This window comes from Solanum verrucosum, unplaced genomic scaffold (genome assembly GCF_900185275.1).
Source record: "Solanum verrucosum unplaced genomic scaffold, falcon-dt-bn FXZP01000060.1, whole genome shotgun sequence".
Taxonomy (NCBI): Eukaryota; Viridiplantae; Streptophyta; class Magnoliopsida; order Solanales; family Solanaceae; genus Solanum; species Solanum verrucosum.
Window position 1 is genome coordinate 6,878,879 of NW_026020129.1, and position 27,847 is coordinate 6,906,725.

Consider the following 27,847-nt stretch of genomic DNA (forward strand, 5'->3'; position numbering starts at 1 on the left):
AATACTCCAAATCTAACACTCAAGACTCAAAGCAGATGATACATACACTACTGTGAATAATTTCTTTAACTGCTATCATCTTGCACATCCATTCTACCTACAATGAAACATCAGATAACTCTTAATTCTCAAAGAGACTATGAGACTCCAACTTTCATAATTAGCAATTCAGCATTTTAAGGCCCATCCGCAATCATCCTTCGCTTCTAAGTCTCTTCTTCTCCTTCTATGCCAAGATTGAAAATGGGGAGAATGAAATTACTCTTATTTAGAAGTGAGAGTTGGGATAGGACGAACACTGCAATTAGATATTATACCCAAGGTTTTCTTAGTGATACTATAAGCATGTACTTATTTATTGGTTATGGATCAACTTTTACTTTTCAGAGGCCTTTTTGCTTAACACGTGTTTTTTTTTTCTGTAAACTATGTGTATACCAACCAAAGCACTTGCCACTTTTCCTAATACCCAGATGACCATTTTTTCTCTCTCCAACTTTCTGTCATTTCCTCCTTTGTCTTTTCCCTTAGATCAATTGCTTTACAATTACAACTCTCAAATCTATATTTATCTCTTCCAATTCACTCTACATCTAAAGGTAAGATTGTTTATGATTAATGTTTGTGGTAATGGTAAAATTTGTGATTTTTTCTTTCAAAGATTTTGGTTGTCTTATTCTTTCCGAGCGAGCCTATGGGATCAATCACCCTCGTGAAGAGGCGCACTCCGATACCATTGATGTCCAATAGCTTTTATAGTAATGGCTAGATCTACTACTACCTCGTCCATTGAGTATAACAGAGCAAATGATGGTATAGCTTTTGTAAATTCAATTTGACTTGTACCTGGAATAGAGAAAAAGGGTATCCAATTGAAATCCAGGCACTTTTTTCTATTTTTCGCTGTTAGAAATTTTGAATCCAAAACTTTGGCGATTTTCTAATTGATTTTTGATTAGTTTATTGTCAATTTTTTTTACCTGCATGTTCTACTTTAAGATGCCTCAAATTGAGAGGATTGATTAAAATTTAATAGGGAACTCCATTAGTTTAGTTTGATCGTGATTCTAAATTTCAAGACGGAGCCTGTTATATTGAGATGCTGAGAGTTTGTTTCCATTTGTTATCCGAGAATATTAAGCTTTACTCATTATTTGAGATGCTGAAAGTTTGAATTGAAGAAATTTTGGATTTGTCATACCACGTATGCTCTCATGCATGGTGGTGCCCAGAATTTTTTTGCCTTTTTTCACTGATTTTTTACCTATTACTTCTAAATTTCTTTGAATGTTTGTGCCTTTTTGCTTTAATTTTAATTTTTTACTCTTTCAGATAATCTCTTGCTAGATATATACATGCATGTCATTATGCCTGAGCTGCACATCATCCCATTTAGTGCCTTTTCCCCATTTTTATAATTTGCTCTTTGAGTTTGCAACTCACTCTACTTAAGCCTAAGATACTTGCAATGTTGCAGAGGGTACAAGTTTTTGTAGTTGACTTCATACTCCATCTGTTAACTTATATGATATAGAAAATAATATTTTTCTTTGATTTTGTGCTGCAATCAGTGAAGCCAAATGGAGAGAAAGTCTGGAGAATCAGATTCCAAAATCTGATTTTGGAAGACGATGAGGTATTTTCACCTATAGTAATGACATCTAATTTTCTTTGCATAATTATATTATTTCCTCACATCTCTCAAAAAGCTATTAAACTTTACATGAGAAACAAATTAGGATAGTTGTGTATGGTGTTGATATTGGACATTATGCAGATAAGCTTCACATGCAAGTTTATCGGTGCAAACCAGATTCAACTAGACAACACACATAGATCCTACTTATTCACAAACAATGAAGCTCATCAACTGATACCGACTTCTTACTCTTAACTCTCTAGATTTAATATGATTTGAATAACATATTGAATAATTTATTTCGTGTGATGATAGGGAAAAAAAATAAAGATATACTTTCAAGCCATACATTGGGCAGCTTCTCCAGGTCATCCACCCCTCTCATCATGATTTCTGTTCACCAAAAGATTATCCCCATTGCAGAAATTACATCACAAACTTCTATGAGTTTCACAGATATATATATTTGCTCAGCTTATTCATGGAATAGAGTAATATAGACGTAATTTTCATTTTCCTCTGCAATTGAAGTTCCCTACATTACTTAAAAATGCTAATATCAAATGATATCGAAAAATTTTGTGTACTGAATTGGGTTGCAAAAAGAAAAAGCGTACAAAAGATAGAAGGCAGTTTGAATGCACAAAGTGCAAATGAGAGACAACTTTAGTGCCTTAGCATTGTGATATGCCATACACATGAATTCTATTTTGACAAAATCGAGCATATACGTGCAATATTTTTAAGTATTAACTCACTATGGTTCCAGTTGTACCTTCCAAGTTGATCTTATTGTTGCCAGTAGCTCGAAAACAACATGTATTTCTGGTGATCTAGCTGAAAAATTCATCTCCTTGATAGTAGAAGACATATTTGGCACAACCTATGTCAAGGTTTCCTTTATTTATACGTATCAACATACTTTATACATGTTTGTTTGGCTATTTCTGCCACAGTTGTGCAGCCAGTTGAATCATTCCTACCATGTAAACGCCTATAAATATTTATACTAACTTTTTCTCATAATATATTTAAATCTTACAAATTTTTCTTTTTGTTTTCAGCACCAGCTACTATGCGTTAATCATGTACAACATATATATCGAATAGACTATTTCACATTCTGCTGAGGAAGTCATCCGGATAAACTCTAACAGTTCTATCCTACATAGAAAAGGAACATGTTTTCCTGTCAAGCATCAACTAGAGAAACGCTAAAAAGGTGAAGCAGCTCAGCACAAGCAAGGTAGAGATAGTGCCATCAGTTATTGAATTCGAATCTTCACACCAACAAAAAAGTTTATAAAAGGTTAGTCAATTAATCATCCTTTAATTTGTTCCAATGCAAATGGTAGTCCATCAGATTTATGTATCGTGCAGGCAAACATGCATCTATTCTTAAAAGACAAGCACTACAATTTAGTTACGTTTGGTCGGAATAAGTTTTGTTTCCTCATTTTTTCAAATTTTATATGTTATTGATTGTTCCAATCTCTCTCAAACATGCATCTCCCATTCCCTTTTGTTTGTTGGTACATTGGTAAGCAACATCCCATTCTATGTCATATTAGTTTCCTATATGTTTCTCCAGTAAATTCAATGGAAAGATCACTCTTACAATTTCCATTTTCTATCATTTCGGTGAAAATATGATTATTTTTTTATCATCAAAATTTACATAGCTTTATTATCTGATAATGCATCAGATAACTTTTGTAGTCTTCTGTGTCAGTCATGTGTTATTTTTGAATTTTGTTGATCATATAGATTATTTATTTAACATTCAGTTTGTTGTAGTCTCATTTTTTATTTTTTTTTCCTCTCAAGTTCTTTGTCATCTGTATTAGATTAAAAGGAAATTGTGAATGAAATTTGTAATAGTCAGCATCGTGGTATTCTTATTGAATGAGCTATTTTTCTTGGTGCCCGAGATCAACATTGAATTAAGTGGCTATGTCTGAAATTTGAATTGATAAATAGCACTATAAGAGCAAAATAAATTTACATGAATTATGTTGCAACTTTTGCTAAGTTTGTTATCTTCTAACTCCACTTCTACCCTTACATTTCTAGATGTTTGAGTAGTGTCTAATTGCAGAAACTATATTCCTCATTTTGGTGTTACTGGAAAAGAATAGTTTTTTGGATTCTCAATCTGTATGGAAGATCAATTATTAGGAACTAGGAAGGAGGGAGTAACAAAGATGGTATGCAGGTTTTTCAGCTTTTTTTGTCCCCCCAACTCTCCAGATTCAAAGGCAAATGGATATGCTATTTTCAGTTAAGTTTGTGGAAGTGACTTTCGTTTAAGTTAACATTCACTATTAAGCTAACTTCACCATGAAACCATCACTCTTTTTGCGGCAAAATTCAGGTATAGTACGTTCTTCATCATTTGTCTGGTCAGTATGTCTCACTCCCTCCTGATAACTTCTCTTCCCCTCAATTACAATATTATTCTATTTGGTCTAACATATTGCCTCATACTTCGGCGAGTCGCGAGGATATATTGGAGAAAAAATGAAATGGGCAGCGCATAGGTGCATGTCGTATGATACGAAACAAATGTGACAATGAGTCATCTAAAGAGTTTGGCGTAATAACTGACACGGTGTTAGAGAAGAGAATAAAATTGTCTTAGTTTGTTGTCATGCTAGAACCATAGTTGATGGTATACTTAAATGTTGAATTGTGAGAGCTAATCGACATAGGAGCCTTGAGTTATGTTTAGAATCTCAAAGTTGTCGATATCAAAATGAAATTGTGAATGAACTTAGTTTTTAGTTGAAAACTAAGTGGACTGTTTTCGAGAATATGATGTCAATATTAAATGTGAACTTGAACAAAGTACATTTGTCTTATTTACATAATTAATTTACTCCACCTTAATTTTTCTACCGGCTTATTTTGAGGTGCAACAATTTGTTTTGAAGTTTTATACTAATTTCATCCCTTCTCCATTTGAAGTTCCAGTTCTTCAATTTTGTACAATGTTTGAACTTTAAATCCACATCTTCCAACTTCATTAGTTTGCCTGTGTTTTGCTTATGAAATTTTTTTTTACTAGAAACATTCATGTCCTAAATTAAATAGGCTTGTGAAATACTTGGTGAAAATTGGATTGAACTATAAAGTTATTGCTTCGCATGAGTAGCATGTCAATCAGGTACTCAAGTTATATAATAAATTGGGAACAACAATTGAATTCTTACAAAGACTACTCACTTTTTGTTTCTGTCTTTGCAGGAGAATTATACCTCTGCGTACGACAAAGTGAAAGGAGACAAGACTCAACCAGTTATTGTTTCAGCAAATGATCGAGCCATACAGACAATAGAAGCTCTGGATAATATTCGTCCTTTTTATATTTCAGGTGGGCAATTTATCTTTTTCTATCTCCAAAGAACTACTATATACATTCCATTGTATGCGACCTGATTCATAATATGAATAAATGTATATATTTTTAAAAACTAAATAAAAAGTATTTTAAGTCATCATGATTAACAACTCAAAATATTTTTAATCTATTTGACAAAGTCATGTTCAAAGAAAGCATCTCTAACTCTCCCAATAGTAACTAGATCATAGAAGGGAAACTGGAGGAGTATAAGCTTTGCATGACCCTTATTCTATTTGTTTTTGTATTGTTGAGTAGTACTTGCAATTTGTGTAATGTCAAGGATTAAAATATTTTTTTGTTTTCTTTTGATATGTTAAGAGTGAATAGAGGAGATAACCCCACTGTTGAGGTAATTAAAAGTCGTTACTCTTCAGCTGAATGTATATGGTGAGACTTCAGTTTGACGACGAATTTGCACTTAGTTGATCAACAGTTAAAACATATTTGTTAGTTTGAATGTCCATGACAGTTACTTTGTTATTTGGAGAATCAAAGAAGAACGAACAAAATGTCCATAAAAGGCTTATATCCAAGACCTTTAGGCAAGGAAAATCAGAATGTCCATTACTTTAAGTTCGTTCCTGGATCTTAAAAAGATGAGTTGTCATGCAGGTTCTCCCTACAAGAAAATTTATGAGAAGACTTTGATATTGTATTATAGACAATGGCATTACATGAAATTCCCAGGTGGTGCGGTTCTCTTTCTAGATTTGACGAACCTTTAAAGCTTCATATGACATGAATTTACCATATGTATGTTCCAAAGAAATATGAAGATGGTTAACTAAAGAGTTTTAATGATCTCAGATTGGCTCTGAGATTTGTGTATTAGATGAACATTTTTTTTTAATGTTATTTCATTTGGATATGTGAAATGCCGATATATTAATAAAGGTATAGTCAAAAGTAAAGTACTTTGTTAGATATACTCTAGCAATAATATACCTACATATTAGTTTTGTTGCATCTTCAGCAAGTATGTCAATTTTGAAGGTTTTCTCCGTATTTGATAGATTGAGATTTAATTTGTTTGATGCTAAACCAAAATCTGACTTAACATTATTAGTTTTGTCATCGACATGTGCTTCAGTTTGTAAGTAGATGCCTGAAGCAATATATTAACATTTTAGGATACAAGCAATGCAATTTTGGCTTTATGTTTTTATTTTCTAAAAATAAGTTTTTATCTATCCTTCACCACTATATGACTACACCAAACACCTAAAAATTAACTCCATCCTGAAAATATATAATGTTGGGCGTATATGACTACACCGAACACCTAAAAATTAACTTCATCCTGAAAATATATAATGTTGGGCCCGTGCTAAGCATGGGCCTTGCCTAACTAGTAGAAAAAATAGAAGAAAGAACCAAACCAAAATTATTGAAAATTATAGGAGGTAGACACGTGTTGTACATGTGTTTATTTTCTAGTGAATATGGCTGGTGTACTACAACTAACAAAACTTCTTGTACAACTCTAGAATGCAGTGTTGGTACACCCACACTCTCATTTCTAAAAAAGAGCGAGAGTAATATATATATTGGTAAGATATCGATATTTTGCTATTATGTTTTTTAAATATTGAATTTTTATTATTTAAGTAGTTAAATTAAATATCATATCAAATACTAAGTTTTCATTTTTAATTTAGTAATTCGATGTATATCAAATCTTACATATCCGTATTACAAACGACATTGTACAGTATGTATGTATTTAAATAGAATATTGCATATACGTGGTAGCTTTTTTCCCCTGGCTTTCAGAATCCCTGCCCACTGCTACGACACATTTCTTTAGTAGCAAGTATTAACTACCTTCAAGCTCGTCTAAAAGAATAAATTAAATTTTTTTTGACGCATCACACATCCACTTTAATTTTTCCTCAAATAAATGATATAGAGATAATATAGACATACTAGACATTGAGGTCGAGTCAGGATTCTTTATACGATAAGGAGTTGCTTGATACAAATATTAATAATACAAGATTAGCATAATATGAATAAGTAATGATGACAAAACAATCCTAATTGATCTGTATTAGATGTAGAACACAAGGAGGAAGAGAGAGGTGACGACATTGTCTTTTTTAAAGAGAGAGAGCTGAAATGACATTGTCTTTTAGAGAGAGAGCTAACGACATTATCTTTTTTGTTTAGAGAGAGAGAGAGCTAACGACAATATCTTTTTTTAGAGAGAGAGAGCTAACGACATTATCTTTTTTTTAGAGAGAGAGCTGACGTTACCATTTTATGTGAGGTAGTTTGATTCAACACGAAGTTTAAGAAAAAAAGAAAGACTTTTAAAATTTGTGGTCCAAAATGAATTATAGAAATTTGTGTGGTTGTAAATCATTTTATTAAGGATAAAAAAAGATATTTTATAATTAAATTGTTATTTAATATAGTATTGTGTAATTCTTTTTTGGGACTGACTAAAAAAGAAAATAAGTAACATGGACTTTGATAACTCAATGGAACCAGGAAGCAAAGGATGACGTTCACTTCTATAAGATATCATACCAAAATCAACTCTATTCCATGATTACATGGTACAACAATGGGAAAAAAGATATTCTATTTGCAATAGTTGCTATAAATATTTTAGACAAACACATCACTAGACGTGAGACAGAGAGTGAGTAACAAATTTAATTTTCCATAAAAACAAAAACTTGCCAGGCAATACTAATCTTAAGTAGATCCATTGAATTCCAATCAGAAGATGCAACAACTAAATCATCGAAGGTCAGTTTACCGGAGTAAATAGCTTGCCTGTGGAAATCTGGTTGAGCAAACAATGTAGGTTGCCAAGTGTAAAAGCTCATCCAACCCTTCTATTTTTCTTTCTGCATCAATCAATCAAAAGGCATACAGTTTTTTTTCCATTTAGCTGAAAACATTCAGCAAGTCTGAGGCATTCGGAACAAAACCTAGAAACAGAATTATGTCCAGTGCTCTTGGTCTGCCAGAGCTTAGTGGAAGAAAAGAAATATGATCAGAAGTTGACTGTAAATACATTCTATTAGCAAGCAGAAGCTAGAATTAAATAACAAGGAAGACCATTGAAAATTACCTCTTGGGCCACAACTAAAGCAGCTTCATGAAGTACTCCATTTGTCCAATTATACGGACCAACATGCAGTAAAGATAGAAATGACCTTTTTTTCCCCTTGGACATATGGCAGAAAGAAATTTCGAACAGAAATGTAGCCAACAGGCCATTTTTGTACTCTAGGAATTAGTAAGAAGAGAGGGAAAAAAAAGGTCACAGGACATATTGCTTATGAATAAATACTTATCCACATTTGGAGTCTACCAGCAGAGAAAAAGGCCCAAAATAGTCCTTCATTTTTGGGTTAGGACTCAAAGTCATTCTTGAGTTTTCACATGGAGCACTAATAGTTTCTCATGGAGCACTAAAAGTTTGGTCCTCCCCTAAACTTTTGCATATTTTTAACGTTAATTTTGTCCACAATTTTATGTAAGGAATGTCAATCGTCTTTTTATATATTTAGTAGAAATAATAATCCTATGTGAGAGGAGGTGAGAAGAAGAACACCTTGTTCTGTTTAGAAGAAATATTACTGCAGCTAAGCTAAGAACATTTTAATATATAACATAGTAAGAAAAGAAAAAATTGTACTATTGCACGTGAAATCGTACTGATGAACCTTTCGACTTTACCCGTAATACGATTTCTACTAAACAAAATAAGGTGTTTTTCTTCTCACATTCTCCCACGTGGAGTTATTATTCCTACTAAATATATAAAATGACGATTGGGCATTCCATACATAAATTATGGATAAAATCAATGTTAAGAAATAGACAAAATTTTGGAGAAGGATCAAAAGTGTATTAATATTGCAAACATGAGAGACTATTAATGCTCCATATGAAAATTCAAGGATAATTTTGAGTCTTAATCCAAAGATGAGGAACTATTTTGGGCCTTTTCTCGAAATATGTAACAATATGATGTCAAGAGGTAAATTTGATGCTTCAAAAATTTTAATTGACTGAATAGGCGCGCTGCAAGCTACATTATCCTCGCATACAAGAGAAAAGTGTAAGATGCACAAAAACTTTCACATTTAACCGGTGGCTGGCTCACCACAATAAAAGATGTATCAATGCCATCAACTTCTAGCTCGTCCAGTATTCTTTTCCCTTGAGAGTCATCCGCGACCTACTAAAAAAAATGTGGGAAATCTAGAGAATATTATCTACATAATTGTGGAAGGGTTGGACATGGATAGAAGGGAAAAATTAGAAGAACATCAGGAAGACAATCAATAATACAACGGTGGCAGGAACAGTAAAGCAGCAGAATCAAATGTAGAGTATACACAGATTTTACCACTACCTCGTGAAAGTAGAGAGTTTTGTTTCTGAAAAACCTTGGAAATTTTTTTTTAAAAAAAATAGGCAACAAGAAGCCACATAAAGTTCAGACCTTGGATAGAATTCTTGGAGTTAAACCCAAACGAGTTGCACACGTCATAGCATTCCCACCTCCCTGAACCTATACAGATCAAAATTATCCATTAAAATTCCAATTAGAAATAAAAAAATTGAGCTCATTCTATCTGATTAATAGCATAGAAAAATCAATTAGACCTGAAAACTGGTGCAACGAATCTTATCATCAGGCTTAGGATAAGAATCAACAGTAACCAAGTAGTCCAATGCCACCATCCCACAATCCAACTGCTTCAACCACCCAACAAAAAAAGTTAAACCCCTCGTTTCAATTTGTTTGTCCGACTTTATTTTTGTCCGTCTTATTCTTAAATTTCGTGTCAAGTGAAAATCAGACGAACAAATTGAAGCATAGCGAGTAATTAGATAAACCAAATCCAAGAAAATCTTAAGAATTGATAATCAACAGCTAATAAAGAGGACTAGATGAGTACACACAACAATGGTGTCAATTGGGATTGCTGACCCAGATGGGGTTGAGTTAATCGACATTTTAACCATGAATTTTCTACAGTAATAACCAAAAATTAGCTCAATTAACACAAAAATGAAAAGACCCAAGTTGGAGATTTTAAGAAATTAAAGTTGTTGTTGATTGTATGAAGAAACTGGAATAAGAAAGTATGAAGATTGATGGAATGTGACATCTTGACGGCGGCGAAGTGCGTAATTTAAGGCGGGAGCCACCCGTAACAAAGTGTAACACCCTCATATCTGGGGGGTGAGCAGCGAGGCTATCTTTTGGGAGTTGACCCTTTACAGCTGCAGACCAAGGTTGGAGACGACAGTTTGTTTATATCAACCAATAATAAAATTATATTTATATCATTGCCATATAAAGTCTTTGATGGTATCAAACTCTGGATTTTTTTATAATTTGTCCATGATTGTTTTGAGCAAAAATACAATTTATCAACTCATTTACATGATTTAATTGATTTGTTATCTTATTTTTAAGCGTATTTAAATGACTTTTTTGATGTTATATCTCTATAGTTAAACTGAAAATCAAATTGATATATTAATAATTCATAAGTCAATATCTCAATGATTCTTTAATAAATTTCAGAAGTTCTTTTTTAACCCCCCACACCCCCACCCCTCAAACCCCTGTTTTGGGCACCCTGTGAAATTTTCATTACCAAAAATAAAAACCTCCAAATATCCGATACTTGTCTTCTCCAAAAGCCCCTATCCCTTTTGCAGAAACTATGCCCACCCGGCCACCCCACATCTGCACACCATTGCTTGATAGTGTATGGAAGATTTTTACTAGTTCAAAGAAATTTTTATCTTAGTTTAAAGAAATTCACTTCCCTGTAAATTATCAAGATAAACTTTATCAATCTTCATAAATTCACTTTCCTACAAATATTAAATTCTTCCAAGAAAGAATTTCATGAATGGGTTTATTCTTAAATTTTAAAAACATTTTCCGTCATTTTTGCTGATAAATTGGGTAAAATGGTGGCTGAAAATGGGAAAGAAGAAAGAAAAAAACAATTAAAAATTAACTAAAATGACGTATCACACTCATTATGTCATGTAAGCAAAAACTGTCAAAATGAGCACCCATGCAATAAACGGTTCAGTTGGCGTGTTGGTCGTAAGTGGGTGCTCAAGTTTATGTTAAAAATAGTGAGCACCCATAGCGATAAAATTCTAGATCCGCCATTGATTATATTTTGAGCAAAATAGAATTTGTCTAACTCAGGTACATGATTCATTTGGTTTGTTATCTTATCTCTATATGTATTTCAATAACTTTTTTTTGTGTTAAAATTCAATAGTTAATATATAATTGAATCAATAAATCCCATTAATAGTTGATAAATTAATATCTTAATAATTCTCTGAACAAACCATCAACAAATTGAGATATTCAAAAACACAAGTACAATGTAATATTAAGATAATGGGCTTAGATTTTGTCGGTCCAAAACCTAGCTCAACCAGAAGTCCCCAATCATTTGAAAGTATTATTACAAACCGAATCACACAACATTCACGTGCTTAATAGAAAAGTACTACTAAATTGAGCAAACAGTCTCTCTACTTGAACTGTACCCGATTTCATATGTGAAATTACACTTGATATGTTATGGTCATTGTTGGTTTATCCAAATAATTCAGGAATTTGTGATAAAGGCGATATAATTGTGCTTTGACAAGTGTTCTGTTTAGCAACTGAGTTGCAGAGTATAAGATACAGAGTGAGTAGAAAATGAAGGAAAATGGAGGGTAAACAACAGAGGAATAAGATGCAAATGTGAGAGGACCAAATATATCCCCAACCATTTTAGCATAGTTTGAACAAGTTGTTGAAATATATTTGAGCTGAGCATCGTAGGCAAAACAGTAAATGAGGAAACTGGTGACGGATAAATACATGTTTATAGGGTGGATTTCAAAGGGGGAGGTATTACTTGGTTGGTACATGAGTTGGAGAAGTTCAACCATAGCTGGGAAAATGAAAGAGATTAGTATGTTTCTGCGTTGAGAAGAAGAAGAAGGGGATACGAATATGTATTGATCTTGTTGAGTAGGAGAAAAATTAATATTAATGGTAATGCTTGTGAAATTGATCTGACCATTAATGGAGTTTCGGCCATGGGCATAATTTGTGTTTCTCATAGCATCAGCCATTAAAGGAGCAAAGTTTGATACAACACTTGAGAGTTGAGAGCAATTAAGATGGTGTATAATTCTCTTATATATAACACTTGAGAGTTGATACAACATTTAATTATCTGTATAGTACAAAAAGGGAGAATTAATGAGGGAGCATGTAAGCAAGCAGACGTAAGGTGACACATTAGAACTTATTAACACTGTCTCAATTTATGTGAAACTAATAGAATTTCAAACGTTTACCAATTTTTTTTTGTGTGTCGTCAGCAGTTGGTTGTTGTCCTAGAAGGGCCCAGAAAACATCTGGCAGTTGTCCTGCCAGCTTGCCTATCAAAGGCTATTTTGGTCATTCTAGATTACTATTTTTTCTTTTTTATTTGTTTGTTTCATAGTAATTAACAACTTAAAATATTTAGAAGACAATTCAAAAAATCAAACTAAATTGACTTTGAAAATTTTATCCGTAGCAGATAAATTAAAGAGAAAGTAACACGTATTATTTGAAATATCATAAAAGAGACTACGTCATAATAATAACCAACTTAAATTTGGTCTAAGCCCTAATGGATTTTTTAATAATAAAAAATCACACTCCTTCAAGAGATTATAATATCTTTTTTATTTTAAAATAAACTGATTTTTTTTTTGTATTTTTTAGTTAAAAGATATTAAAGTTAAAAGTTTAAAAATACTTTAAAATGTGAAATAACATATGTAAAATACCATTCTGGCCAAATTTCTGACCAAAAAGATTTTTCCTTTTATTAAATAAGAGAAGACTTGAATATAGGATCACAAATCGCACACACAAAAAAGGTAAATAGTAATTGCATCTAAGTAATTACTACTTACTTTGTACAATAATAGTTGTACATTTTTTATTTGACACATCTCTTAAGAAACAATAAATAATATGGTCATATGGGTAATATTACTTTACTGTTCTTTGACTTTAGTAAATTTAATGCTTTGAAAAATATATTAAATGATAAATAATATTTAATAGCAAGGGTAAAATAAATACAAAAAATAATTTATCTCTTAATTTTCTAAATTAGACAAGTATTGTTGAAAACTATTTTTGATAATGGACAATATTATTGAACGGAGAGAGTAATATTATAGCCCAAATAAATTCTACTCCCTCCGTCCCATTTTATGTGGCAACATTTGATCGGACACGGAGTTTAAGAAATAAATGAAGATTTTGAAATGTTTACCAAATTGCCCTTTAAAAAGTAGACTCACTTTTCTCTTTCCTCATAAATGTATTGGAGTATTATTTTAAGATTAAGTGGGACCAGCAAGGGTAAAAGAGGAATTGTACCTTTAAATACTTACCATATAAGGAAATGTGACATTCTTTTTGGGACTGATCAAAAAAAAAATGGTGCCACATAAAATGGGACGGAGGAAGTATATTTTTATTTTTCAAACCCACACGGAGGGAAACAAAATTTGTACCTGCTCAGAAAAGAAAACATAATTACTCCACATATGCCCATACACTATATAGTAATACAGCTTTTTGTATACCATGAAATTCAGAAAAAAAAACCCATCTCTGCCACATGACCCGGACTGAAGAAAAAATTACAACAATTTTGATAGACGACGAACACATTTTGTAACTAAAAATATAATTTGTAACACAATTTTCTATGTTTATATATATATATAATATTGAGATGATATTTTATTATCTTGATTTCGAGAAACAAATCAACATACATAAAAGTACTTTATTATATTAATAATCATTCACATTAACTTGAACTTTAATTTATCTCATTGTGTAAAATGTTTTTAGTTATGGAAATTTCACTCCTCCTCCACAGAAAAAACATATTATCAAAAATGATTTTTAGCGAATTGCCACTAAATATATATTTTTAGTGACAATTAACGCTTTTTATAAATGTCGCTAAAGTTTATAGCATCATTTGATGCAATGACATTTACTGATGCCTATAGAGACTTTAACACTCTTTGTTAATGTGTATATTTATTATCGGTAAAAACTATTTTTGCTATTGTGATACAATTTTTATGTAGGATTGTGTAGCCATGAAAGTGGAATGTGCTTGGAGGAGAAATAGATCAATTCTTGGGTTATTAGCCATTCAACAATTGAAGTTGAGGACAATGAAAGAGAGTAATGAAGAAGAAAGGTACAATTAGCAATGGTAGTGTGTATATATAAAGATGTTCCGATAACAACATTTGTTTTAAGATATAACGAACGAGTTGAATAACATTATTGATATAAAACAAAATAAAATGGCTTTGCTTTATAATTTCCTTTGAGTGAACTCTTGAGAAATTAATTAATCGCAAAATCAGTATTAATAAAATTCATTTTTTTGTTTAGTTGGCAGCCTAAACTCCCGCCTTGTTGATGAGGTTTGATCCCTCACATTGTAATTGTCTCCTCATTTTCCCCCTTTCCCTATCCCCAATTTGAAGAAATAATAATTTTAAAAAACTGGCCAAATTATGTAAAATTACTGAAATTGATCAAAACATTCTTTCTTCTTTTTCCTTCCCATTTTACTATCAATGGCTTCTAACCTTCTTTTTCTTCCATTTCGCCATTAATGGCTTCTTTTCCTTCTTTTCTTGCGTCGTCTTCTGCATCGTCTTCTTCTTCGCTATTTTTTTTCTTTTTTCTTTAAAATTTGAGTATCGTAAATGCGAATCATTTCAATCGAATTATATATCAAAAGACTCGAAACATTGAGAAGATTTTATATCTAAATTTTGGAATTGCTTAGAGATGATTTTGAGTTGATCAAGATTAAATAGTTAGTGTATAGTTCAAGTATAGTCAGTATATACATCATATAAACTTAAATTATATTCAACTTTTAATTTGTACGTATCATAATGTATAGTCAATGTATAAGTTATGTATAGGTGAGGTTATAGTCAATGTATACTTTCTCTGACTTTTGAAAGCTATGTTGTATGGTCCGTCTTTTTATGATTTTTGGCTTTTTTTTTTTATGTAAATAAAAATTATATAAAGTACATAAATCTCATATATTTGGGGCCAAATTACAACCTATTCCAACAGTTTCCCCAATACAAAAATCTTGGAGTTTTCATTACTTTCGAATACATTCTTTGGTTGTCTGATACACTGCAAATGATGCATTATTTAATGGGACGGATGTATCCGAGAGTGGATGAATTATCCGAGAGGGGATTTTTGTAATTTTCTCAATGGTATGAAATTTTAGAGATTATGATATCTTAAGTTGTATATTTATATATTTTTCCTCTAAAATATAATTATATTTGTTATAAATTAATTACTTTACTGTATATATATATTTGAAGTTAGCCAAATAAAATTCTCAGAACTATCAACAAACAGAAGTACAATGTAACATTACAATAATGGGCTGGACCAACTCATGGGGATTAGATTTTGTCAGTCCAAAATCTAGCTCAACCACAAGGCCCCAAGCCCCCAATCTCTTTTTTTTTTTTTCCACAAGGCCCCAATCATTTGCAACTTGAAAGGCTTTATCAAGTATTATTACAAGCCTAATCACAAATTACAAAACAATTCACGTACGTAATAGAAAAGGTTTACTAAATCGAGCAAGTATGATTAAACAGTCTCTTTACCTGCACAAGAACACTGGACATGTTATGATCGTTGTTGGTTTATTCAATTAATTCACAAATTTTTTGAGGGCACTTTGTTCATTTTGATTATTTTTTTTGTATCAATTTATGATATTTTTCACAGGACATAACTTCATCTTGAGGGCACTTTGGTTATTTTGATATTTCTTTATGTATCAACTTGCTTGTACTTTAGGTTTAAATCGGTTTTTGGACATTCAATAACAATAAAGCTGGATATACTATTTTGATAGCATATCATTTGTATCTTACCTTTCTATAATGAGCCCGGAAGGATATTTTTGTAAATGTGATAAAATGAAGCATTGTTACTGGTGAACCTTATTGTAGCTTCCACACAAACATTTTTACTCCGTTCATAGATTTGCTATGTATCTCAGATACATGCAAATCACTTGGATATAATATAGTGGTAGTTTAATATATATATACAATAAAGTAATTAGTTTACAACAAATATAGTCATGTTTTATTCACATAAAAATAGCAAAAAATCATAGAAAATATACAATGACTATACAATATAACTTGCCAAAATTCGTGGAAAGTATACATTAACTATACAATATAGCTTACTTATACATGGGCTATACATTAACTATACATTTTGATACACTCAAAAAGCTTATTATTGTTCAACTATACATGAAATATACACTGTGTATGCCTAAACTGTACACCGAAAAATTGGCCCTTTTTTTGGTGATCAAATAGACCATGTGGTCATTTGATGTAATTATCCCTATATGTATCTGACAAATTACACCTAATTTTGACCCCATTTTGAGACACATGTATCTGAACGTATCTGAATGCACTAATATCTAATAAGATACGTAATATTACAGATTAGAATATATCTAACTAATTAACTCCTAAACAAGTGTGATTCATGTTAGTTTCTCGATTATCTACCATAGTAAATTAAGTCACGCTTACCTACAACGCTATGTGGTGCTTCCATACAACGCTACTATGTGGTGTTGACGGTGTTGTATGTTTTAATTGGAAAAACAGACCACTTTTATTTAATCTCTTTACACTTTAGAGATATTAGTGGCACTGTGCTTTTCAATGGCACATACTTCTTTATTCTATCAAAGTAAAAGGAAAAAAAATAAATACTACTCTATCAATCTGTCAAGTGTCAACCAAATAAAATAGCATATTTAAAATTTATAATTATATATGATATAAGTATAAGTTTGATGTTTAATGTAATTTGCATTTATGTTAGTACCAAATTACATGCAAAAATTTTAATAATAGAATACAAATTTTATCACTACATACCACTTGTACTCATAATATAACTCTTTGTTTTTTTTTCTTTTTTCTTTTCTATAATATAGAAGAGTCATGTTATCACTATTGCTATATCTTTGCTTTTCACTTCTATTGCTAATGCTATTCCTAAGCATGCAGGACCCTCCATATTGATATTTTGCTCTTGTATTTTACTTGACTTTTCTTCATATTACAACATCACTTTGTCATATTTTTCTAGTTTCTAAATCTCTTATGCTAGGTTTCTTAGGCTCTAAGTGAAGTGAACATTATATTTGCATGTGGGGCTATTGGGTTATTTGTTAGATATTTTGCACTAAACAGCTACTTCATTCATCTCAATTATTTATCTAATTGTCATGATTTAAAATGAAATTTATGAAGATGAAGAATTTTTTAAAATCTTGTGGCTTTACATTAGAAATATATAAATGTATCGAAACATATTTTAATTATTGTAATTTTAAATATGTAATGTAGAAAGCTGAAATTAAAAAGTTAAACAAATAAGTTGAAATGAATGAATTAAATATAAAATGCTATTATGTAAATTGTATTTAAATAAATGAATAAATAAAAATCGAACATTATAAATGGTTAATGAAAATATGACATTATACAATACTTACGACATCCCATTTTATAACGTTTTGAATTGGCGTGAAATTCAAAAATCAAGAGAGCATTAGGAAGTATTACTAGAGAAAAAATATTATTTTTTTTCCAAATGATAGCCAAATTAGTTTCAAATAATAATACACGCAAGGATGATCAATCACTCACAAATGTTAGTTAAAAGCTTTAAAATTCACACACTCAATGTATACTCTGATATGTATGCTTATGCATAGTCAATATATAACTTCGTATATTTCGAACATATTAATAATTAAGTTTAGCCCAACTATATATATCGATAATTTTCCCATTTTTTTCTTTTTTACTTTTTTTTTAAATTCAAAATCCTTATAATTCAACGGGAGTAACTATCATCTCAACATCTTATCAAAATAAAAATCAGAGTCAAAACGTTTTGATTCATGAAATATATATAGATGATTGCAAGGATCTCTGAAAAAATTAATTTATAATCAGATTATAATATATTTTTAAAAAATTATAACGAATAAGTTTGAATAACTTCATTGATGTAAAACAAAATAAAATGGCTTTGCTTTATGACTTTCTTAGTGAACTCTTGAGAAATTTACTATCAAAACTAGTACTAATCAACTTCTTTTTTTTTGAAGCACTTTTTTGGCCATCATGCCATTTTATTATTTAAAGGAAAAATTACGTGAAATAACAAACATCTAGAATTTATTATGTAATATAGTTATAGTTTTGCAAATTTTTGCTATTTGATTTTCTAATTGTTTAGATTCGGAATTTGTATAATTCGGTTCCTGATTGTTTAAATTCAAATTTGTATAATTCAGTCCCTTATTATATAAATCCAGCATTTGTTTATGCTTACCCTACCTATTTGTATACGATTTATGAAAAATCATAATGAATTGCCTTGTTTATATATGACAAGCGAAATATATAAATGGAGTTATACAAAAATTTCTAAATGTATAAATACAGAATTTGTATATATTTATCCTTTTTTGTATCTTCGCAAACAAAATATAAAAACCGCATATACTTACCCTGGATGTATATTTGTAAGCAAAATATACAACCGGACAAATAAAATATACAAATCGTAGTTTCCATAACAAATAGAATTATAGCTATAGAGCGTAATTATCGAAACTATACCTAAAATCTTATTATATCCATTGTCTTTTCTATTTCTGAAATTTTCTCTTTTTAAATGGCAAAGATCCAGTTGGATCATAATTTGTCCGACAAAACAAACAAAATAGAGGAAAGAAGTAAATCTATTTCTAAAAGCAATTAATAGTACTAAAAAAATGCATTTTTCGTATTTGAATATAAAATTCTCTGAACGAATTCAGATATACATATAGAAAGTACAATGTAACATTAAGATAATGGACTGACCCAACTCACGTGGGTATGATTTTGTCTTTTCCAAAATCTAGCTCAACCACAAGTTCCCAATCATTTGTATTATTACATGCCAAATCACAAATCACAAAATATTCACAGGCATAATAGAAAAGTTTCTCCACCTCCACACCATAGATATACATTACCTTTGCCATGTTTTATCCGTGAAATTACACTTGATATATTATTATTATTATTATTATTATTGCTGATTTATTAAAATAATTCACGATAATATGATAAATGCAATATAATCGCGCTTTGAGAATTAGGTGTCGGGTTCTGTATCTCTATATATATAACCCGCAAAGGGTGATACGGGTAATAATCCCAGACAAAACTTCTCATCTGGACCACATGCCTCATCACCCTATTGCGTAAATGTGTATTCCATTTTTCAATAGGGTAATAACCTTTTTTGGATTAGATTATTTGTCTATTACCCAAATACAAACAAGGTTCTTGTATTTACTATCTTCTTTTTATTTTTCATTTAATTATACAAATTCCGAAAACTACACTTTTATACAAACTTTAAAAAGTTATATATAAAAGATTGAATGTATCGAAGATAAAATTAAAAAGCCAAAGAAAATAACTGTCATATATAAATATAAATCAAACTAAGAATTGTTGGTGGTGAATCATTCAAATATGACAAATTATACAAACTCAAACCGTAACCTACGTAATTAACGCTAAATATTAGCGGTAAATTGTAAATTAGCTAAACTCCAGCTATGTTAACTAATTAACTAGTATATATTTATTTATTCACATGATTTTCCTCAAAATAATATTAATTTCTTCTTGAAATCTTAAAATATTACTTATTAGGAAATAAAAGAACTAAAACCTTACTTATTAAGAAATTGAGGGAGTATTGACTAAGATAGATAGTCGGTTGATTATGCAATAGAGATGTATGACAATGTTTGCCGTTGAAAAATGGACGTAATGATCCAAATTACACCATTCTTTTACGTTGAAGAAAAAGAAAATTTAATGTTTTAGTTTAAGTTTATCATCATCACATGATTATTTGTTCCACGTAGACATGTTTCTAATTTAAGATATGTATTAGTAAGTTAGTATATATATTTTTGGTAACAAATCGATATTTTGCTATTATATCTTTAAATAGTGAATATTAATTTTTTTAAGAAGTTAAATTAAATATCATTTCAAATACTAAGTTTTCATTTTTAATTCGGTATATATCAAATAGAAAAATATCATATCAATACACAAGAGATTTCTAAAAGGTTAAACTTACTTGCATATATTATACTAAAATAATATAATTTATCATGATTAAATGATTTAATAATAAAGTATAATATATATTAATTAATTATGATTAATCAAAAAAATATTATATTATTCAAACACATAATATAATATATGTATATACTAATCATTTGCGATAAGTTTTACCTTTTTGAATTTAGTAACAAATTTGAAAGTCATAAGATAAATTTATTCTTACACAGTTCATAGATATATATCAGTTGCACTCTATGCTTGGAATTTACACAGATTCAGGAACCTTCATGGAAGTTTTTTTTTTTTTTTTTTTTTTTTTTGCTTTTGCATATTTCTGTTACATACTTATAAGGTTGGCTATCGCTTTTTTGACCAGATATTTTACTTTCCCATCTCAATTTACTAGATATGGGACCCCGTGCCAGCATGGGACTCAATATATATATGTTACTGTTTCTGTTTTAATTTATGTGGTACATATGAACTTTGAAGTTAATCAATTTTTTAGTATGTTTTTATATATTTTAAGTTGCTAATTATTTTATTTAGAGTATGTTTTACGTAAATATATTATAAATCACAATAAATAACAAGTTAATTTTAAAAAAAACTTATAAAAAATTCATTGACTTTTGAAATTTCATTTGTATCACATAAATCAGGACAAAGCATGTAATATATATGAAAATGACATAAAACGTACTATAACTCACAATCATTAGCAACTTAAAATATCTATATATCTATATTTCTCCCAATTTATGTGGTATAGATGAAATTTTGAAAGTTAACAAATTTTTTTTATATGTTTTCAAATATTTTAAGCTATTAATTATTATGATTTATAATACTTTTTACATAAAAATTTTATTTATATAAAGTATAAAAGAAAATTTTTTTAAAAAGGAAACATAAATGTTAGCAGGAGTCCAATCTATGTTAATTTCTATGTTTTAATTATTGTAATATCGATTGAATTGGGAGAGCCACCTAAATTTTTTTAAAGGATTTTTTTTATAAATTTTAAGTTGTTAATTATTATAATTTATAATATTTTTATTAATTTTAAACCTATATATGTTTTTCTCTGTCTCAATTACATGAGACATATGGAATTTGGAGAGTCAACTAAAATTTTAAAATATGTTAAGTTGTTAATTATTATACCTTATAGTACTATTACGTGATTTTCAAATAAAATATGTAATTTTTTTTATTTCAATTTATATGTCATTGATACAATTACATATATTAAGTAATGAAGAATTAATGTCTAAATTATGTGACACCTATGAATTTTGGAGTGTAAATCAAATTAGTTATATGATTTTAAAAAAATAAAGCGGTTAATTATTACAATTTATAATACTTTTTATATATTTTTTAAATGATATATATATATATATATATATATATATATATATATCTTTATGATATTGATATTAGTATTATAATAAATTAAATTTTATTATTTTTAAATTTATGATCTCAATTGTCAGCCTATGCCACATTATAAAATGTTCCAAAGTAGATATCAGATTTACAAAAATGTCGATGCCAGCTAAAGTAATAAAATAGCATCTAAGGGCATGAACCTATATATGTATATATAAAGCTGAATAAAGACAATCTGATGTGGCATCTCTCTATGACCAGTATTTCTATTCATCTTTTTTCTCCCTTTTTTGTCATTTTATCTTTGTTTTGTATTTCTTATTTGTATTTTAAAAAAAAAGTATTTATATCATACCCGATTAATTATGCCCTTTATAACATCCAATACACTAATATAGATTTAAGTAAATGAAAATGGAAGATGAAAAGATAAAAACTATTCATTTTTCATAACTGTTTATAATTATTTAGCCTATAAAAAAAATAAAAATAGTTGAGCATTTGTAACAAATAAGAACAAATTTCTTCACTTTGGCTCTTCTTCTTCTGACGATGATGATCAATATATGGTATCAACTTTTGTCGCTAAGATGTCCATCAAATTTCTAGGTCATGTGATTTTTTTAACAAAAGAGAAAGAGAGAATATCTCATGATTCTTGTGAAGACATTGATGTAAAGAAAGAGATTATGTAACAAAAAGTTCTTTTCAAAATAAAAGACTTTTTGAAAAAATGTTTATTTCTCCTACAAGGAGAGAAAATTCAGTGTGGTTGAGAAACTTATAAGAAGGTTGATTAGTGTTTCAAAAGGTAAGAAAACTTATTTGGAGAAAAAATCATTCTATTTATGGAATTCGTATCAAATTATGAGGAGAACAAGCAAAAATTTATTTTGTGATTTGAAAAGAGAGAAAATTAGATATTATTTCTTTCAACCTCATTATTCTTCTAATTTCTTTCATCTTTTATTTTGTCTTGATTTTTTGTATCTTTAAAGTTTTTTTTTTTCTTATTTATCTTTAATTAAAGTTTATATATATTTTCTTAAAAAAGAATTTAAAAAGATGATCATATTTAGTTCCTTTCCTCATCAATGCTATTAATCTCATAATTAGTGTTATTTATATTATTTTCTTAATTACTTTTTTTCCTTTCATTTAATTATTCATTTGAAGAAATTAGTTATTATAACTTTATAAGAATTACACGTGTATTTTTACATAATTGATTTGTTATTTTAAAATTTTTTGGATCATTCTTCATCTTAAAGTTTCTATCTATATGTAATAATAAAGCTAAAATAGAAAATGTGGGGGTGACACCTTCTTAGCAATATATACTTATTTATTCTTATCAATGTTTCTGATATTTTTTGTTATTTTTTCCTTAAAATAATTGTTGCCTTGATTTTTAGTTTTAGTTTTATTTTTTTAGCATTTTCTAATTTTAAAAGACTGAAAAATTTATATTGAAAATTTACAAAAAATAAAAAATGATTTATTTAACTCCTATCATCATCAATATTATTATTAATTTGTTTTACTTCTTTTCTTAATCTTCATTTCATCATTAATGTAATTTATATCATTTTCTTAGATATATATATATGTGTGTGTGTGTGTGTGTGACATTTCTTAGAAGTTAGGATTATTATTTATTTAATTTTTTAAAATTTTGAATTCTTTTGTCATACTAAATACAACATGTTTTATTATAATTACATTTAATATATTAATGAATATGTTGTACGAATGAAAAGAAAATTATCATTTCACAAAAACAAAGGTTAAAATATAATTTATTATGATTAAGGAAAGATAAAATTATTATTCCAATATCCATAACCATATATAATACATTAAAAATTAATTGAAAAGCTGTAAATGAAAAAGGAATCACCATTTAAGGAATCATTATTTTTAAATTTTTGAATCATTTCTTCTTCTAAAAGTTTCTATCCATATGTAACAATAAAGTTAAAATAGAAAATGTAGTGACACCATTCTTAGTAATAGATACTTATTTATTTTTATCAATTTTTTCTGACAATTTTGGTTATATTTTTCTTTAAAATAATTATTGCCTCAATTTTATTTTATTTTTTAATTTTAAAAGATTGGAAATTTTATGTTAAAAATTTAAATAATAGAAAAAATGATTTATTTAACTTTTATCATTATCAATACTACTAATTTATTTGACGTTTTTTCTTAATCTTCATCTGATCACTAATGTTATTTATATAATTTTCTTAAATCACTTATTTTTTCTTTTTTAACTCTTTTATATATATAAAGTTGGATATGTAAATGATGATGTGACATTTCTTAGAAGCTAAGATTACTATTTATCTAATTTCTCCAATTTTTGAGTTCTTTTGTCATACTAAATACAATATGTTTTATTATAATTATATTCAATATAGTAAACAATATGTTCTAGGAATTAAAACAAAATTATCATTTCAGAAAAATAAATGTTAAATTATAATTTTATTATGATTAAGGAAAGATAAAGATATTATTTCAATATCCCATAACCACATTCAATACATTAGAAATTAATTGGATATAACTGTAAATGAAAAATGAATCACCATTTAAGGAAAATAAATGTTTGCAATACCATAATAATTAAGGAGAGAGTAAGATATTATTTTAATATCCTAATTCAGAACTTTTAATCTACTACTCAATTAAAAAGAAAATGCATTTAATAACACTAAAAAGTTATTAGTTTAATATTTTTTCTCATTGTACTAATTCAATTAAATCAAACTTAATTTTAAAGATAAAATAACAGCTTCATTTTAATTGTTATCAATATATTTTAAGAAATTATCGTGAAAAGACTTTTCTTGCACCTTATTTTAATTTTCATATACTATTATTATTTTTTCTGTCATTTTTCAATGATTTTTTATTTCGATTTAAAATTTAATGTTTATTCTTAAAACTCTGATGGTACAATTAAGGTGGAGTAGAATATAATAAGTGATGATTCTTTTACTAAATAAGAAGATATAACGAAATTGAAAGGGTGAATTTTTTAATTTTTTTTAAATGGATAGGAAATTCTATTAAGGTATCATTACGTCATCATTCAATATATTTTTAATATAAATTTCATTTGCTGATGCATTTGTTTAGTACTCCCTCTGTCCCTAATTACTTGTTCACTTTACCTTTTATAGTTGTCTCTAATTACTTGTCTATTTTGACAAATCAAGAAAGAACATTTTTTTTACCTATTATACCCTGAATTAAATGAGTACTTTGAAAATTGCAGAACTTTTCATCTACTTCATAATTAATAGGGGTAAAATGATAAACTCACTATGTCATTAATTGATTTCTTAATAAATGTGTCAATTTAAAAGTTGACAAGTAATTAGGGACAGAGGGAGTATTACGGTGTTATTTGACATTATGAGATATTTCTTACACATTTAAGGAGAATGGTACACCGGAATATATATTATATATTAAAGGATCAACTTCATGCAATGGAAGAATTTGTTATTAGCAAATATATTTTAACTTATTTGATAAAAAATATATTCTTCCTCATTTAATAGATGTAAAATTTGTGAAGCTTTATTTTTTTCACAATCTTCATATTATTAAAACAAATAATAATATTACGATTAAACAACAGAGTAAATATAAAATTAATCAAAAATATTTAATTTTAATGATCGTGCGAAGTGCGGCCAAGTTCTCTAATTTAAAACAAAAAAGTCAAATTTAAATGGGTCTACTATAGAATTCCTAGAAATCCAACTTCAAAAATTATGTTAAAAATGGAAACTAAAAAGTGAAATAAATTTAATTGAGAGTTATCCTTCGTTTGTCCCATTTTATGTGACACTTTTTATTTCTCAAGAATCAAATAGTTTAAGTTTGACCATAAATTTGCGTATGATATCTTCAATTTTTTAAAAATAAAATTTATATATTTGTAAACTACGTAAAAATCAAAACATTATAATTCATAATAATTAATAATTCAAAATATTTTAAAGATCTATGAAAAATTTAAGATGAAAGATAAACTAAAGAGAGTAAAAGGAGAGAATGGAAAGTAGAAAAAAAGAATAGTTCATCTTTTTGGTGGGCCTCAATGTACAATTTCTATAGCTTTTAGTCCAACTTTTTAGTGCAATGTTGGTCCTCCAAACTCCCATTTCTAAATAAGAGTAATATATGCCGCACTGATAAAACTCAAGACTATCAAATACTTATTTTATATGTTTTTAAAATTTTTGTGTTATTAATTATTGTCATTTATAATACTACTTTTTATGTGATTCTGAAATAATATATGTTACTTACTATTTCCTATTTTATGTGGCATTGATAAAATTTCGAACATCAATCAATATTTTTACCTAATCATAGATAAAAGAATCTACAAACGATGTTTGGTCATTGTGAATCCTGTATATAATGTACGAATTAGCGTGAACTAATCTATATTTACCCAGATCATGTATATACGTTCTAAACAAATATTGAAAATTTATAATAATTGATTATAAACTCAACATATCAACTAAAAATTGTTATAAAATTTTAGTAACTCTAAATCCAAAATTTATCTTTATTAATTATCAAATTATAATGATTGTATAAGTGCGTTTTGAATATGAGAACTGTCGCACCTTTTTTTGGTCGGCTTTCTCTAATTAACGTGAAATTATTGAGAAGGGATTATTTTATTTACAAAAAAGAATGTCATTTGAAATTGAGTTACATTATTTCAAATTTTTTTTTTTTAAATTCTAATTAAAAGAGAATGGCTCCTTTAATTAATATGCAAAAATAAAGTTTGGATTAGAAATTTTGTTGTTCGAGAAAGGTATGAGACACCCCCAAGTTTCATCGTTCTAACAAGTCGCATTTTATCAACTTATGCTTGACTTAAATCAACCTTGAATAAATTGTTTGCCTATGGTTCACTTCAATTTTGTTGAACTCTACTAGTCTTAACTAAGATCTAGTGACTAGTGACGGATTCAGGATTTTCAGTAAGGGGGTTTGGAATAAAAAGAGTAGTGCCTAAGATTTCATCTTGGAACCTCAAGGTGAGTTTTGAAACCCTCGACTACTAAGCAAACCTCTGATCTTACATTTAGGAGGTTCAAAATCAATATATTGACATAAAAATTCTTTTAAATACCTTAAATATACTACGTCATATTTTGCAGAGGGCAGGGGCGTAGGCACATGTATGAATTGGACATCCTTCGACGAAAAAAAAAACCCGCATATACAAGTAAAATTGATACACGAAGTGATTAAATAACATATTTTTGACACCCTTGACATAATATGTTGTTAGAGCCTAGTGGTTTAAGATGTCTTGAATGTGTGTTTAGACATCTTTATTGAGCCAGTGCTCGCATGTTCAAATCTCACTTACAACAATTTTTTTGCCCTTTTAAAAAAGAGATTTTGTTGTTTAATTTTTGGACCCTCTTCGTGTAATTCCTGGCTCCGCCTCGGTAACCTATAGGTCCGTCCCTGCTAGTGACGACCTCTACCTCGACATACATCAATCAAGACTCGTAAACGCGATTTCAATTTGTATATTACACCTAAAAATTGAATCTACTCGTTTATTAAATCAAAGATATATATTATTTAAGAGGGTTTGAGTCAAGACGCACGAACACGATCTTATCATCTTTCAATAATTGTATTTATCTAACACACATAGTTACGACCTCAATTAAGACGGTAAATTATGCGCTCTCTCGCTTAGAGCTTAAAATTTAGAGAGGTTATTCTACTAACTCGAAATAATTGATTTTTAAATAACAAAAAAATCACACTCCTTGAAAGACCTTAAACAAGAGAAGACTTAAAAATAATAGGACGTCACAAATTGCACAAACACAAAAAGGTAAAGTAGTAATTGCATCCACGTATAATATTCTAGCCCAAAGAAATTACAAAGAAGAGATGGAGCAAAAAGAGAAAGATTCTCGGAAAATTATTCCACGAAATCGTGACTGATATTTTTATTATTATTATTATTATTTAAAAAA

At 28.7% G+C, this 27,847-nt stretch overlaps 2 protein-coding genes across 3 annotated transcripts in view; one reads left to right on the forward strand and one right to left on the reverse strand.

The window, feature by feature from the left end:
• The window catches only part of LOC125826689 (uncharacterized), a 28,415-nt gene extending 18,381 nt beyond the window's left edge, over positions 1-10,034 (reverse strand). The window contains exon 1 of the mRNA XM_049506043.1: positions 9,975-10,034. Coding sequence (XP_049362000.1) covers positions 9,975-10,028 — 54 coding nt within the window. The 5' untranslated portion in view covers positions 10,029-10,034. The remainder of the gene's footprint in view (positions 1-9,974) is intronic.
• LOC125826403 (deSI-like protein At4g17486) overlaps positions 1-27,847 on the forward strand; it is a 554,011-nt gene that overhangs the window by 259,646 nt on the left and 266,518 nt on the right. The gene's annotated exons all lie outside the window — the stretch shown is intronic.